This window comes from Lepidochelys olivacea (genome assembly GCF_965140295.1).
Source record: "Lepidochelys olivacea isolate rLepOli2 genome assembly, chromosome: 1".
In the NCBI taxonomy this organism is placed as follows: domain Eukaryota; kingdom Metazoa; phylum Chordata; order Testudines; family Cheloniidae; genus Lepidochelys; species Lepidochelys olivacea.
This window is the reverse complement of record NC_140411.1, coordinates 160,664,084-160,680,160: the sequence shown is the minus strand read 5'-3', so window position 1 is coordinate 160,680,160 and position 16,077 is coordinate 160,664,084. Positions and strand designations below refer to the sequence as shown.

Here is a 16,077-nt window from a genome sequence, read left to right as displayed (position 1 = left end):
TTTCAAACTACCTATTTCTCCAGGTTTTTTGGGAGTCAGAGGGTTGAGTGGGCAGAGCCTCCACTTTGAAAGACTGTGTGTGGTAAAGTTGCACTTGTTTAACTTCTGGTCTGATTTTAAACAGAGGTCATTTAAAGTGGTGCAAAACACTGTGTGGATACTTATTTTCATTTTTTCAACAGTTTTATTGACTTGATTAGGAATTCATTTAAGCTAAGCCAAAACCCACGCCTTCTTAATTAAGCCAAGATGAGAGCATTCACACAACTTTTAGCACTGGTGTATTAAACCAATACAACTTTCTTGTGTAGACATAGCATAATATTGATATTGGACAATCTAAAGATTGGGACCATCAATCCAAAGACACAATGATTTTAAAAAGAGATGCTAGTGATTTTGTGTGCCACTATGTAGGTGCCCAACATGACACCTTTCAAGGGCCTGATTTTCAGAGGGCAGGTAGTTGGCAATTTCTGAAAATCAGGTCCCCTCAAGGCATCATATTTGGTATCCAAAAATCAATAGTGCAAGCACACTCAGAGCTTTGGATATGCACATTGTACTAGCTGAAAGATCAAAGAAGTTCCCGCTCATTTGAGCTCAACCTTTCCCTCGTATTTCATTAGTGGACGCAGAGCAGCATCTGTGTGACAGTACATCACTCTTAATTTTTTTCCCCCATAATTTTTAAGCCTTTGCTGAAGAGTTAATTTTGTCCCTCAGGAATGGCTTCAGTGCCAGCCTCACCTACTCTTTTGCAAGGTGTAGCTGATGCCTCTTATTGCAAAAGGCTGCATGGAAAATGTTCATGAGCATATGGCCTTGGGTTCAATTAGAAGCTGATGCATGATTATTAATCTGTTTGGAAGGAATGTACTGGCAAGGTGGTGGCTGACAACTTGTTATAAGGAGTTACATGAGTGAGCCTTTCCCTCTGCTGCAACTTCTGGTGTTTGTGGATAGCAGCCTTCTAGGCACCTTCCACACTGCGCTAAGTGGTTCAGATGCAGTAGGTTACAGAATTCCTTTTCTGTGTAGTGGAGAGAAAAAAAAAAGAATAAATAGTTTGGGGACATATTGCAAAATATAGGATGTTGTCCAAACAGTCAGGAAGACTATTCCCAAAAGACAGATTAAGTAACATCAACCCTCAGGGTCACTGCTGATGGGATGTAGATTGTTAGTAGGTTATACCAAGCTTTTCAAGTCTAACTTGAAATCTAGTTCAGATTTCAGGTAAAAGCAAGTTTGAGATCACCCCCATTTCTAGTGAACATTAGCAACTATTACCAATCACAAAATGTAGGATGATCACCATCAACACTGTTCAAAAGGATGACAATTTGAGTAGGGTGTTGGTGATTAGGATTGAGGCAAATTACAAGGGACCCAGAAACTTTTCTGATAAAAGAATTTTCATGCTTTTGCATTTTCCACAAGGATGTATGTTTTACAGGGAACACCTTGAAGGGATTCAGAATAATGAAGTTATTGATAGGTGCGTCTGTCTCAGGAGAAATTCAGAACAGAACAAAGTTAGAACTAGGTTTATTTTCAAGTCAGTTTCTTTCTGGCCTCTGCTTTAGAAAGTGCATTCTGAGGACTCCATGCTCTTAAAGGTGGCAGAGATTTAAAGGCTGCATTTTGTATGTAACCCAGTGTACTGGCTAATAAATGCTATCATTGGCATGGAGTAAATAGCTATCCTCTAATAATAACCAGCATAGGCAGTCGGTGAAGTATCCCATCCAAATAGGTGACTTTCAAAAGTGCTAAGCAGCCCTCAGTTCCAAATGTAAGTGCTATGTATGGATTTAAAAGAGCCTAACTTCAGGCTCCTGGTTTTTTTTTTTGTTTTTTTTTTTTTTAATCTTGGTGTTAGTTTCTCTTTAACAGAATTCTTCACACTGGTACATTCCACAGTGTAGCTAACAGTTTGAAACAGTTGAATATGTATTTGGAATGGTTTAGATTTTTTCATCCGATTACTCTGTAAAGTGCTTTGCTATACAGCACTAATACACGCACATTCACACAGAACTTCATTCTCCAGGACTGTCATATGGCACCTTTTATGAGCAACAAATTCAATCTAAAAATGTAAGTGAAGAAAGCTGATAAGACTGTCTAGCCTTTGATTAATGCTTTTAAATTAAAGACAGTCAGCATTAAATCATGTATATAATAGCATAATAAACTGCTGTTTTCCTCAGTCAATAAGAGCTACTTAACCTGTCCCCATTGATCGGCTTGCAATTCGGTTTATTGCCCCAAAACAGAACAAAGCCCTACTCCTTTAATGGAAGGATAGTATTCCCCCCCCCCCCGCCCCCCATACACACACACCAGTAAGGTTTAGATGTTCAGTTTGCTTTAACTGCATTATGTACTCTACCTTTCTTTTTCCTAATAACTACAGCAAACTTTGCCTAAGTAGAAGAATTCACATACAATAAATATAGAACATAATTACATTTATTGATAAACAGATCACATTTGAACTTTGAAAAGAGTGAACTTTAAGAGGCGTATTAAAACATACCCAGGCCTAAACAGTCTTAATATTTTCTACGGCAGAAAATGTATACAACTGGTAGAAATACTATATACACAGTATATTTATATTAGGCTATTCATCACACAGTTCGTTCATTTAGGACACATACTGTGCCACTGTACATGTGGTTCTATTATATACCTAATCTAAACAAACTGCTTGTGAAGAGTTCTATAAATGTTATTAGAATATAACATTAACTAGAGTTTACCAGGAATTAATTTCAGCCAAAAAAAACCCCAAAAACCTTAGTTGTTTCTAGTTTCACATTAAACACACTAACAGATCCTTATTACACAACTGACTGGTAACAAAAAATAATCTTATATTTTACTGATCTTCCATTATATACAAGTTACTATTGCATATCAAAAGTGAACTTCTGTGCTTCACTCCACCAGCCAGTCTGAGAATTCTTCTACCAGATGCATTGACTGAAGGTAGTCTCTTGACCATTCTGAGTAAACAGAAATGTGTGGCTTTATAATCAACATCTCTATTACAATAAAAGAAGTGGAGCATTTCCATATTATCCATTTTGTACCTTCTGAAAATGAAATTATCACACTTAGCCACATGATCCAGGTTGAAACAGGTCTATCCTAAAACACATTTTAAATAAATAGCTTGTGTCTTTCCAACATTGCTCATTTCAAATTGATTTGTGTGCTGTCAATGCCTCCATGGTAACAAGTTATATTAAAAACACACACGCACACCAACACAAAAGATGGATTATGTAATAATCCAGTCATCTGAAATAATATGCTTGTCCCACCATGTGTCTGAAGAAATCAGAAGGCAGGATGATAATACTTAAATGCAGGCATGGCACATTGAAAAATTAAGGCACTATTTAAACCCCATCTAATTAACCCTCACAACAGTCCTGTGAGGTTAGTTATATAAGTATTTTCATCTCCACTGTACAGGTTGGGAAGGAAACAAAATGCCTTGCCCAAGACCATGCAAATGATAGACCTAGAATCAGTACTCAGGAGTTCCTTAGGCCATGCGACCTCTCTAAAATGCAGGTTCTGATTGGCTAGAATTCAGACTTGTCTGCAGAGTTAATAGAAATGCAGGTCACTGTGCAATTCCAGGAGAACTCCCAAAGAGAGTCAAGCTCCAGTAAAGATCTCAAGATTCAGAATATGTTCATCTAAGTCTCACTTAGCAGCATGACAACAGAGCTGTTCCCACTTTGCTTAGCCAGCTGCAGTGGAGTCTGAAACTTGAGGCTTTGCAAGTCAGCAAGGGCCCCATGTTTTAATAGAATCTCAACTGTTTTTGCATGCCCACCTCTCGCTGCCAGATGAAGAGTGGTCAGCCCTTCCTCATCAGAATCATTCACATTTTCTGAATTGACGAGTTCCTCGACTACTTCGGCATGTCCATTTTCAGCAGCGAGGTGGAGCGCTGTCCTTTTCAAAGGGCCTCTAGCCAGAACATTAGCCATTTCATCTAGCAATAGTTTGGTAGTTGCTAGATGTCCATTGCGAGCGGCTAAATGAAGTGCGGTGTATCCCTCCGCTGTTGCTACCTCTATTTCTGCGCCACGATTGAGAAGCAGCCTCGAAGTGCTGGTATGGCCAGTTTCAGCAGCTATGTGGAGAGCCGTCTGCAGAAGCACGTTCCGTATGTTGACATCAGACTGTAGTTCTATAAGAATGCGGGCAACTCTGTAATGCCCTCTTTGTGCTGCCAGGTGCAGCGGGGTCCTTCCATCCACCGTCTGTGCATTCACATTCACACCCGGCTGTTTTGCCAGAAGCTTTACAATGGAGAGATGACCTTGCCAGGCAGCATAGTGTAGTGGCACCCAGCCATCCTTGCCTTTGATATCCACGTTGACACCTCTTCTCAACAGTATCCGCACTATGTGCTCTTGTCCATGCTGGCAGGCTATGTGTATGGGGGCTCTTCCTTCAAAATCAACTTCGTTCAGTGATGCATTCTTATCAAGCAGCATTCGGGTACTGAACTCATCCCCATTCTGTGCAGCAAAGTGAAGTGCAGTCCACTGATCCTCATCTTTGGCATTCACATTGATTTTCCGTGCCAGAATAAGCTCCACAATGCTTTTCATTTTCTTCTCTATGGCCACATGGAGAGGAGTGGACCCTTTCTTGTTGGTCAGGTTGGGGTTGGCATTATACAGAAGGAGCCACTTGACACATTCTTCTTGACCTGCTTCAACAGCCAAGTGTAAAAGACTGGAGCTTCCATCTAAGACAAGATCAACATCCTGGGGCTGGAGAATCTTCATCAATTTGTTCGTGTCTCCAGATATAATTGCCTCAGCCAGTTTTCTCTTCTGAATATCGGTTGTGCCAATATCTGGGTGGGGAAAGAGCATCAAAATTCTATTACAACCAAGAACTTCATTTTCATGACTGAAACACTGAAATAGGCTAACAGTGAATAAAGTCAATATTACCTTTCCTTGCCTAGGAATTAAGCTAGTTTAATCCACACCTCCTTGCAGTATAGTTAGAACAGTTTTAAAATCAGATTTGGAATGTGTGCTAACTCTGTTCTTGTCTTCTCTCATGCAAAGTAGGCAGGAGAGCATGGTGGGATGGGAAAGACATTCTGCAGGTGATCTGTCCCCACCCCTGCAATTATCTCAGTTTAATCCAGGACTAAAATAGGGTCTTTAGGAGCACCACCTTGGAAGTGGAAAAATCTATTATAGTTCTCATCATGTCTGTATTGAACCAACTGTGTGACACTAGGATAAGATATTCAAAAAAAGAAGCCCAATTATAGGCACCTAAAATCTGTATTTAGGCAATTAAACAAGTTACTTGATTTTCCGTAGTAAAATAAGTGACCAGATATCTCCCACTAAACCCATATTTAGGCACCCTGGAGCTTAAGTTTAGGCACCCACTTTTGGAAAAAACAAACAATTAAAAAATAAAAAAAAAAATCTTTGCCCTAGTTTCAAATCGCATAATGCTTTTCCATTTCAGGCTGAAGGTTTATCCAGCATTTAGGTGAACAAATTAATAGTGCTAAGAGCAAAACAGTCAATGCTCTGATTTATGGAACAGTGATGTTTATAAAATACCCCTCTCCCTCGGCTCATTCCGGTCAAATCACCAACACTTACCACTTCCAGAGTTCTCTCTCTCAAAGGACAGTGACAGAGAACCTCTAGAGGAAAAGGCTGAATCCACAGATGAAACCCCTGAAAGCCTCTTGTCACTGGAAGCAAGTTTGGACTCAGAAGAGCTACGACTGAGTTCTTCAGGGCCTTCCATCGTCTGTGAGATCCCTGAATCCAGCTGGGACAACAACTCAGAGAGGCTATAATCCTTAGCAGATACTGGAGTGGACTCACGTTTTGGCTGGGATAACACAGGCATTCCCTTCAAAAGAAAGGAACACACATGTTTTAAAAAGTGTCTGAATTTCACTTGGTAGTGGGGAAAATTAACAGCAAGAAGTCAAAACATGTTCATTTGCAGGTATCTTTAAATGCTGTTAAAGCCAAATGAAAAGGTGTCTGGAAGACTTCACATACTAGGAAATAACAACAGGGTTTAAATCAGTATATACAATGTTCCTCCATAGCATTTTGAAGATCAAACCTTTCTCCCGGCCCAGATAGTTAACACTCTCAGTCAGGCCCTCATCATCTCAGTTACTCTAGCTATTTCCTCTCTGGCTTTCCTTACACTGTCTCCTCATCCATCAGCCACTCCCCAACCCCCAGCCACCACCACCACACACACTTTAGTCTACACAAGAAGCACTCACGGATTTTTTTTTTTTTTTTTGCTCAATCTGCCCTTATCCCCCTTTGAAACCTTTCCACTGACTCCCTCACTCCCCCCCCCCCCAAAAAAAACAAAAAAATTCTTAGACTTCATTGCCCTTCATAATACTGCTCTCCCAACCACACCTGCCTTGTTTCTTATCTCTCCCACTGTTTCACTAATGGTCCCAACCTCACCCTCATTATCCTCTTCTCCCATAGCAGTTTTTGTGCTTCCTTCCAAGTCCATCCCAATGCATGGAAGGTCCTTTCTGATCCGCAAGTCTGCTATTCTGGTTTGCATTCAAATCCCTCATGGAGATCCACTTCTACCACAATGCCAACACAAAGTTGCCCAACTAAACCACTAGTGGAGGGGTACTGGGAGTATTACAGTGGTACTATAGGGGGGTTAGGTCAGGGCAGTGTTGGACTCTTGTACATTATTTCACTTCTGGCAACAATTTAAGATTTCTTTAGAGAGCGTTTGATACTAACTTTGCATTAAATGTGGGAACAAGAACTACCTCTGAATGTGGTTCCTGAGATCTTTTGGCGGTCAGGTCCTGAGCGATCATTTCCTTTGTTTCATCTTCTGGTTTTTCACAGAGGTCCTCTGTTTCTGAGGTGATTTCTTTGAAAGAGGCAAGAAAGATTTAATAGCCAAACCAGTGATTATTTGTCTGAGAGGTATTTAATGCTAGTGAAAGGTGCTTGGGTCAACAGTACTGGAAAAATTTACTTTTTCTTCCCCTTTCACCTCACAGAACACACATCATCGAGGGCAGCAATGTAGGTTCCCCCTCCCACACTGCCCACTATGAGTGTACTATTTTCACCTTATCTCTAGACATGAGAGTAGCTCAGTCTTCCTGGACACTGAATTATGGCTTTATCCAAATGCCAATGGCCAACGAGCCACTAAAAACTGAACAGAGCCCAACAACAACAACTCATTATACAAGCTAATGATCAGCTGTGAGATAACCAATCTGTCAGTACCCGCCTGGTCCAGATTCAGATATGTGACGGAGACGCGGCAGTCACCTCATCCTCAGGGCTGGTCTACGTTTGAAACGCTACAGCTGCAGCGTGTCAGTATAGCCACTATCTATGCCAACAGGAGTTCTCCTCCCATCAGCCTAGGTAAATCCACCTCCATGAGAGTTGGTATCTCAGTCAACGGACTAACTCTTCCATTGACCTAGCACTGTCTACACCGGGTGTTAGGTCAGCTTAACGACATTGCTCAGGGGTGTGGATTTTTCACACCCCTGAGCATTGTAGCTGGGTTGACCTAACTTTTAAGGTGTTGGCCAGGCCTCAGTCATCATCCAGGGTGGGAGGAAGAGGGGAGGGGGGGAAAATAAAATCAATCACACTTTAGCAATTAACATTAACAAAACCTGGAGAGGATTACTGCATTCTCTTATGTGTTTACAGTTGGAGCACTTGTGTCTGGTTTTGGATATGCTGAAGGCTTTTTTTTTTTAATTTAAAATTAAACTGCCAGAAACTTGTCAGTTGTAGAAAGACCAATCCCATTCACTGGTTTATAATGTTAGGCATCATGGCCCAGGGCGTCCAATGCTCTCCCTCACCACACCAAAAGGATATGTGCTTTAGGAAGTCAACCTACGCACTCACTCCCCAGGCAATGGCTACAGGGATTACCCAGTTCAATACAGGTCTTACTTCTAGGACGTTTATACAACATTTCTTCATGGTCAGACTTGTCTTCATGTAATCCCTTCCCCAAGTGAATAAGCTTCCTGTATGCTTGTCTTCACAACACACTATGCTCAATGCATTCTGTTACCATCAGTTTATATAGGATTTAGTCCTCAACACTGAAATGATTCAAGGGGAGAGATGGGTAGCTGCCTTATCAGGAAAGGTACCTTGAAACGTTGGCCGTTCACTAGGATCGTCTTGCCAGCACTTTTGCATCAGTTTGATTAAGTTATTACACGAGCGAGGTCTGGATTTGGATATGGCAGGTAGCTCTGGGCGGTGGCCTTTAACCACTTTTACCATAATATGCAAAATGTTGTTTTCCGCTGAAAAGTAAGGGCACACAAACAGGAGCAGCTTTAGCAAAACAAGGAGACTCTTTTCCTTAACGGTTACATGGAAGTTCAGCTGCTTCAGCTGGAACTTGGGTTCTCTGCCCTTTTTCCAGGGTTGGGACATATTTTTATTAGGGTATAAAAACAATGGCTTTCAATTTGAAACTTAATTGCTAGAGAATAAGTTGAAGCAGCCAACCTTATTTGCTTTCAGACCAACTGGGGATACTGATGTCCCTGAAGGACAGTGCTGTGTTTCTACCACCTATGTCAGGCCACTCTACAAAACCGCAGGTTGGAGCGAAATACTGGTCTGTGGTACAATATTTTGCACTTGCCTATTTGCAGTAATAAAAGAAGAAGGGACTTGTTCTCTTATTCGTGTGCCTCAGATTTTCATATAAGCTAATAGGCCCACACAGCAATCTCTACAGCAATTCAGCCTTCAGACATGCTGTTTCTATCAGTTGGTGAATCTACCACTGTCTCCATGCTAACGTGCATTATCATGGAGGTCAAGTGATGAAAGCTTGCACTTTTAGATCCAGTGATCCAAAGCGGAGTCCCTGCAGATGATCCAAACAGGGGTTTCATTCAACACAAGTATGCTCGGTCTAACCACTGTAACATATGCTGATCCCAGGAATAAAACCCAGGATTCCCGATACCCAATATTCCAGTTCTAGTAACTCTGAGGTTTTACTGTATGTTAAAGTTAAACAAATAGGGACAGAGAAGGGGGCAGGAACAAACAAGATCTTGTTCTCCAGAAAATGGACGGTAGGGTGGAGAGACTAACCTTCCCAAACAAGTTTGTTATAGATTTGAGAAGCTAACCAAAGGTTAAGATAGCATAGTTTGCATTTCAGTGCATTTATTATGGGGAGGTAATACTAAAATAAAATTAAATAAAAAAATAAATAATAAAAATTGATCTACATCAGAACAAACTCTTCCTCAGGGCCCTTTGGGTTTATAGTTAGTCAGTCTCTGAAGACAACATTTCTTGCCGGATGGATACATATGAATTAAAAAAAGGTATACATCTGATTTTTATTTAAATTAGATTTTCTTTTTTAAAATAAACCATTCTTAAAAGTAAAGCTAAATGTAACTAGTTATGTTAAAGCCAAAAATTATAATCTCTTAACACATTTAAATAAATAAATATGCTGAATTCATGAGCCTCTATCAGAAACTCTCAATTAAAGGCTGCTTTCCTACATAAAAAAAAAAAAGAGGGAAAAACAACTTTTGAGGTCAAGCTTTACAAATATGGTATAACAGGTCAACCTGTAAAACTTAGAAGACTTCTCATTTTTCAGGAGATTTAGGCGAGTAGGAATTTGTGCTCCAGTCACTTTCACTTAGGTACATGTGAAAATTTTCCCCAGGTCGATGTGAAATAGTCAGTTTAATTCATTGACTACAGTTAATCCCTATGTTTAATTAGTCAAATAGCTATAAATGTGAAATATGTTTTGATGAGAAGTTTATATATTCAACACATTTAAGGTTGCTTTAAATAAAAATAAACTGTATATGCTGGTGTGTGTGTGTAATTTCCGGTTACCATCCTAATGCAGTTTGACATAGTCATGAGAAAAAAAAAAAAAAAAACACCCTAGTCATTCACCATGTTCTAACATACATAACATTTAAAAAAGTATAAGAAGAATTGCAAAATATTCGGCAACATAATTGCTTACATGAATGTATATTCATATAGTGTACCCCCTTAGGGAGCACAGATGTACAAAAAAGAAATCTAGTGTAAAGGCTCTGTTTAGCTGTAAATCAACATGTTTTAACGGTTATATCAACCAACGAAAATGCATCTCTCTTTAGAAAGTAACTGAAGTACAAGTGGAAAAGTTTATTAAAATCTGTTTTGTTTTAAATCACCGATTTTAAAATCAGTCCACCCTGATTTCTTGACAATTGCCTTCTACAAACTACCCATAGCAAAGCCAAGGATCTGTTTAGAATACACTGGACCACATGCTCCTCTAGAACTGTATTCAAATTCCCACTGGGTCACAGATTGAGGGCAGCCTTACAGGTTATGCTTTCAGAATACAAAGGGGAAGTTGGACTACTATTTTTTTTTTTTTTTTAAATATAACCATACTTGAAATGTGTGAGCTCAGAACCTTAGTTAGGGATCAGCACATTGATATGCTGCAGTAATTGAGGTTGGTCAGTCAAGACACCAGAAAATTTGGGATATGCACAGAGGGAGCAAAGAATCCTGATCCTATTATGTACATCCAAAATATGAAGCGCATGAACAAAGTAGCATTGGCTTACCTGCAAACGGCTTTTTCTGTGTGAGGACTCCCCAAATCACTATAGAAAAACTGTAAATAGATATTAGGTCTGTTAATCCTATGGAAGAAAAATTAGAAGTTCACCTCATAAAAATAGTTTATTTTCATTCGTGTCAATCCAGTGCTTTTGAGTCTTTGAGGCGTACCTCAACTAGTGTACAGATGACCCCCATGTGCTTAGGTGTGTTTATAGGCTAGGCCAAGAACCATGCCCGAATGGCCGTTAAAATGAAATTATGGATCTTATGGAGAGGACTAACTAACAGTGTCCAGGCATTAATGAGTGACTAGAGAGAGTCAGAATCATGGTTACATTCACTACTAGTTTACACCAAGTCACCACATTGCTAAGTAAACTTAAAGATTTAAGTGAAGCCAGCCCACAGTTTGCCTTCCATTCGCTTAGCACATGCATTATTTGATTCGAAAAACAGAGTATTCAGTGTGCTAGGAGTGCGTTGGCAGCGAAGATGATTTCACCCCTTGTGTACTCTGTCCCCACCGAAGTCAGTGGTGAAACTCACTCACTTTAATAGGGTCAGAAATCAAAGGGTACACCTACACCGATAAGACACCCTGCCGCAATGAGTCTCCTACAGACTGGAGCTCAAGCCTCAGTGCTAAAAATAGCAGTGGGGACATTACTGCTCAAACTGGAGTTTGGGCTCTAAAACCCAGTGATGTGGGGAGAGGGAGTCTCAGAGCCAGAGCTCCAGCTCAATAGGTATGTCTACTGTATCATAAGGGCGAGTCTGTAGACCTGGACTGAGAGTCTCACTGTTGCAAGGGTTTTTTTTGTGTTGGTTTGTTGGGGGGTTTTTTTTGGGGGGGGGGAGGAGGGGAGAGAGAAGGAGATTGCCCTTACACTCTTAGGGTACATCTATGCTGCATGTAGAAATGCATGCCAAACTAGTCACTACCAAATCAGCATAAGGTTTACATAGTTAATGAGCGTTCTAAATTAGTTTCCAGAATACTGAAGTCATAGGATCAACCCATCAGTTTATGACATAATTATAAACTTTAGGATAAATTTAGATTACGCGTGTGTGTGTGTGTGTGTGTGTGTGTGTGTGAGTGAGAGAGAGATACCACACTGTACAATTTAACAGTGCTTCACTTGAGAAAGGATTAAACACAAAATAAAATAAGACCAAAACAAGCAATTAATCACCAAGGCCTCAATCCTGCAAAGACTTCAGTGGGTCTACTCTTCCTCTTAAAGTGAAGCATATAAATCTTTGCAGGATCAGGGCGTAATCTGGGATTATTTATTTTTTAAATTGTGCTTGGTCTGATATTTTAGAAACAGACTTCCAGAACTTGAGAGAAACTAGGCTCATTTTTACAATTACAATGTTGTATCTTTTAACCAAGGGTTTTTGATAGCTCTACTGATACCTACTGAGAAGTATGCACTGACCTGTACACATCATGCTTAGTGTCAAAGTATCGGTTCTTCTCTCTTATACGTTCTGGAGGCAGATATGCAATAGTACCACACAGACCATCTATGCTGAGATCATGGGAATGTGAAAGTCCATTGCACTTTGCTAATCCAAAATCAGAAATCTGCAAGAGTAGGAAAAAGGGGAAAAAATACCCATAAAAACAATTACACTTCAGATGATTTCACCTACAAACTTTTCTTTAATGTAGTTATATCCCTACATTACAGCGAATTGTCATGTGGAAATATCAAGCTAATAAATTCTGAAAATACTAAGATACGGTAGGCTTGCTTTTTTATTGGCTTAACAAGAAATAACTGAAAAAAGTTTCTGTGAAGAAGATATTAGCAGCCCATAAACTAAAATGAGACACTTCTTTTTCCAGTTAGCCCATTACAAACATTTGCGCTTCTATTACCTCAGTAGGGCTACTTCACATGATTCAGACTGAAAGTTTGGCTAATGTAGTCCACAAATTAATACAACTATCACTTTTTCCCTTCCAAGCAACATCAAGCTAGAAAGAGTTCTGATCATGTACGTTTCAGAGAAACTCTGTAGCTTGCTCAAAGCCCAGAAGAATTACCATTAGAGAATGGTTATCAAATTCATCTATGTTGCAGTGATTATGTCTATGTAGACTAACAAGTGACATGTGCAGAGGAAGACCCAATGTAAAAAAGCAGTAGGGATTTTTCTGGCAAGCAGCACATAGCAAGTTGGAGTGAAGCAGTGAAGCCAGCTGAAGAGAAAAGAACAAGTGACAGCAAGTTCTTTTCGAAAGGAAACACCTCCGATTTAATCTGAAGGATCAAACAAATATGCATTAATTTGTCCTCCAAGGTACATCACAGTCATAAATCAAAAACACAGCTAGATAAAGAATTCTCTCTTGTTGTACTACTTGATATTTTCCCAGCTATTTTAGGGACGATTCTAGAATAATAGGTGAGAATTTCAAAAGAGATTAAGTGATTTATGAGCACAAGTCCCATTGATTTTCAATGAAAAACGTGCTCCTAAGTAACTTTTATGCTTTGGGGAAAAAAATAAAATCTCACCCATTGTATACAACAGGGTTCAAATGTCCCCTTGTGCGTATCAAGGGACAGATCTTCTATTAACTCATTCATGTAACATCTTTTTGCTCTTTACAGCATCTCCCTTGAGAAAATTCTATACATTTATCACCTATTGATTTGAGGCAATGTTAAAAATTATTAAAATAAGAAGTTTGTGGGAGATTCTGACTTATACTTTGGGGATTCGTTCCCCCACCCCTACACATTATAACCAGTTTTATGGTGTTAGAACTCAGACTCCAGTCTCAAAGAACATTTGATCTCCCTGTTAATTTTCAACAAATTTCGAAACATTCCCTTACTATCAGAGTTAAGAAAAACTCCCCTCTGGGAGCAAGGAATCAGACAGACATTCTTACTGCAGAATTGTCTGGAAGGGTAATTTCTAATATTCATAATGGTGTAATAATAGACAAGTATAACCCTAATGCACTTAGAGATCCAATACAACAGTGGAATCAAGCTTGGTACCTAGAAAGATGCAGAACAGGAAGAATAGGGAAGAGATACCCAGACAGGCGAATGCTCAAAATCGTGTTGCATTTCAGAGGAGCTGAGAACATGCAGCTCCTATTAACTGCAACAGGAGTTCTGGGTGCTCAGTGCTTCTGAAAAATACAGCCCTCAAATGTCTGTTTAATCAGTGAACTGACTATGCAAGTCTAAACAGATCCAACTTGGAAGAGTCCTGGTACCTGTATGATATGACTAACACAGTGCAAGGTAGTGGATTGTGCACTTCCCACGAGATTTACAGGGCATGTGAGTGTTTGCTCATATTGGAAGTAATGTACCATCCTAATATAAACAATGTAGGCTTTAGTGGTGTTCTGTTGAAGTGTAATATAAAACAGCACATATGTAAAAGTTTCCAAGTTCAGAACAGCTCCTCGCTCACCTTTTCTTTATAGATCCAAAGCAGTGATTCCCAAAACTACAATATAGATTAAAGGTCTTAGAACCAACAAAGGTAACGTTGGAACTGTACAGTGCATCTCTGTAGGTCTGTTGGGTTTTTGTTTTGTAAACACACTAGTCTGAATGTACAAAAGGGTCAAATATATATAGATAAAAGGAAAATCCAAACAGCAAAAATTTCTACCCTGAATGGGCCAACATACTGCAAAGGGCACTGAAAATTAAAGTACTGTACCTGAGGGCTGCAACACCTAAGTCAAACAGGCATTTTCTGGAGGGAGCTTTTGTGGGATTAAATTAGGTCCTTTGAAGTAAGTTTTCAACAGTGTGTGTGGTATTTAGTCACACAGCTCTTATTAACATCAGTAAGAAGCATACCACAGGTGGAAAATGTAACCATTTAATGTAGGTTTTCCCCTTTAATTAGCTTGTCAGAGTTGTCCCCCAAACACACCTATTAAGTTATGCAAAATGGCACAATGTTAAATGTAGTGATTCAGAGTTTGGCATGTGTGTGTGTTCTTGGAATGGATATCTTTTCTAACTAGTATACACACCACTACCAGCATCTGGAAACTCCCAAAAGGCGTTTGTGGGTGACATCATTGTTAGAGGAAACCTTAACCTTATTCCTTAGAATAGTAATTTACGTTCATCTGCAGCCTTTCATTTCAATGTGATTCATGAGCTTACATAATAAAAGCACAGTTAAAAATTGCTGCCACTTCTGGGGTGGAGGACAGCGTTCTACACAGCATGGGTATGGCGGTAAGGAGAGATTGAGAAACATTTTCCTGCTCCCACGGGATCTTTCACATCCAGAGCCTTTATAGGGCCTCTCCCTTCAAATGTCATACGGACAATGAGGAGGAAAGAGTAGCGAAAGTATTTACACGTGTTTCCGCACATCTCAGAATAGCATTTGGTACTGAACTTGAGGACATCAAATCATGTCTCCCGCACGGGTTTCAGTTTGTTCATGGAGCTTTGATGCAGCATTTTTAGCTTGTTCAGCTCACACACACTTCTATTCTGATCATCAGTAGAATGTGCTCAGAATAACTTTCAGAATCCTGGTCTGGCCAAACATGGATTTCAAAAAGCTACTTTTAATGGCCACTCTGGAGAAACTGATTCTCAAAGAGACATAGTACATTGGCATACCAGCTATTACTCATTATATTTGCAGATTATCCATAATGCCCTCTGAGCTGTCAGCTCTTTCATAACAGTACTGGGGGGTCTGAATTCTGGGAATTAAACAGTGAGATTAAATTGTGCTTTTGCACACAATTTTCTGTATGTTATACAAGCCAGAACCGTGGAAGGCACTTGGTGCTTTTAGCCTTTAATCTCATGTGTGTTATTTTTCTGTGAATAAAACCAAAAGCATTTAGTCATCACCTGGGGTTCATTGCATCACACTCAGTGACTGAGTTCATAAACAGGTTAGGTAATATAAAACAAGATTAATTATCATCTCTGTTGGTGTGCCTGATGTTTATTTCATTCTCAGATACAAGAACACTCCTGGAGAGCTACGGAGATGCTATGTTTTTCTTTGACGACTTTTGGAAACAGACGGGTGTTTAAGCTTGCACTGAATGGGTGCAGCGATCTGCGTGTTTTAGCTTCAAAAAATTGAACTTTAGTTCTTAACATTTCACATATGATGGAGTCAAAGCAAATTGCTACATTAACTAATGCAATCTATCCATACAGCTTGCATTTAACTTCTAGTTTTGTCTCCATTTCCCTGAATTGTCCCCAATTTATTTAAAGCCTTTGTTAACAGAAATATTTCTTAATTGGGATTCTTTTTAAATTAGTCAGATTCATAGAGTTTCTGGTAGGGCATCCTTTAAACAATACCCTGAAATGTTAAAATAAATTTTTATATT

General features: G+C 39.5%; 1 protein-coding gene across 2 annotated transcripts in view; it reads right to left on the bottom strand.

Moving 5' to 3' along the window:
* Window positions 1-2,503: 2,503 nt before the first annotated feature.
* RIPK4 (receptor interacting serine/threonine kinase 4) overlaps window positions 2,504-16,077 on the bottom strand; it is a 44,911-nt gene continuing 31,337 nt past the window's right edge. For both annotated transcript variants that reach the window (XM_084650410.1, XM_084650409.1), the window contains exons 3-8: window positions 12,149-12,297; window positions 10,706-10,755; window positions 8,228-8,386; window positions 6,854-6,960; window positions 5,679-5,937; window positions 2,504-4,900 (exon numbers count right to left, since the gene is read on the bottom strand). In XM_084650410.1, coding sequence (XP_084506536.1) covers window positions 3,723-4,900; window positions 5,679-5,937; window positions 6,854-6,960; window positions 8,228-8,386; window positions 10,706-10,755; window positions 12,149-12,297 — 1,902 coding nt within the window. In that variant the 3' untranslated portion in view covers window positions 2,504-3,722. The remainder of the gene's footprint in view (window positions 4,901-5,678; window positions 5,938-6,853; window positions 6,961-8,227; window positions 8,387-10,705; window positions 10,756-12,148; window positions 12,298-16,077) is intronic.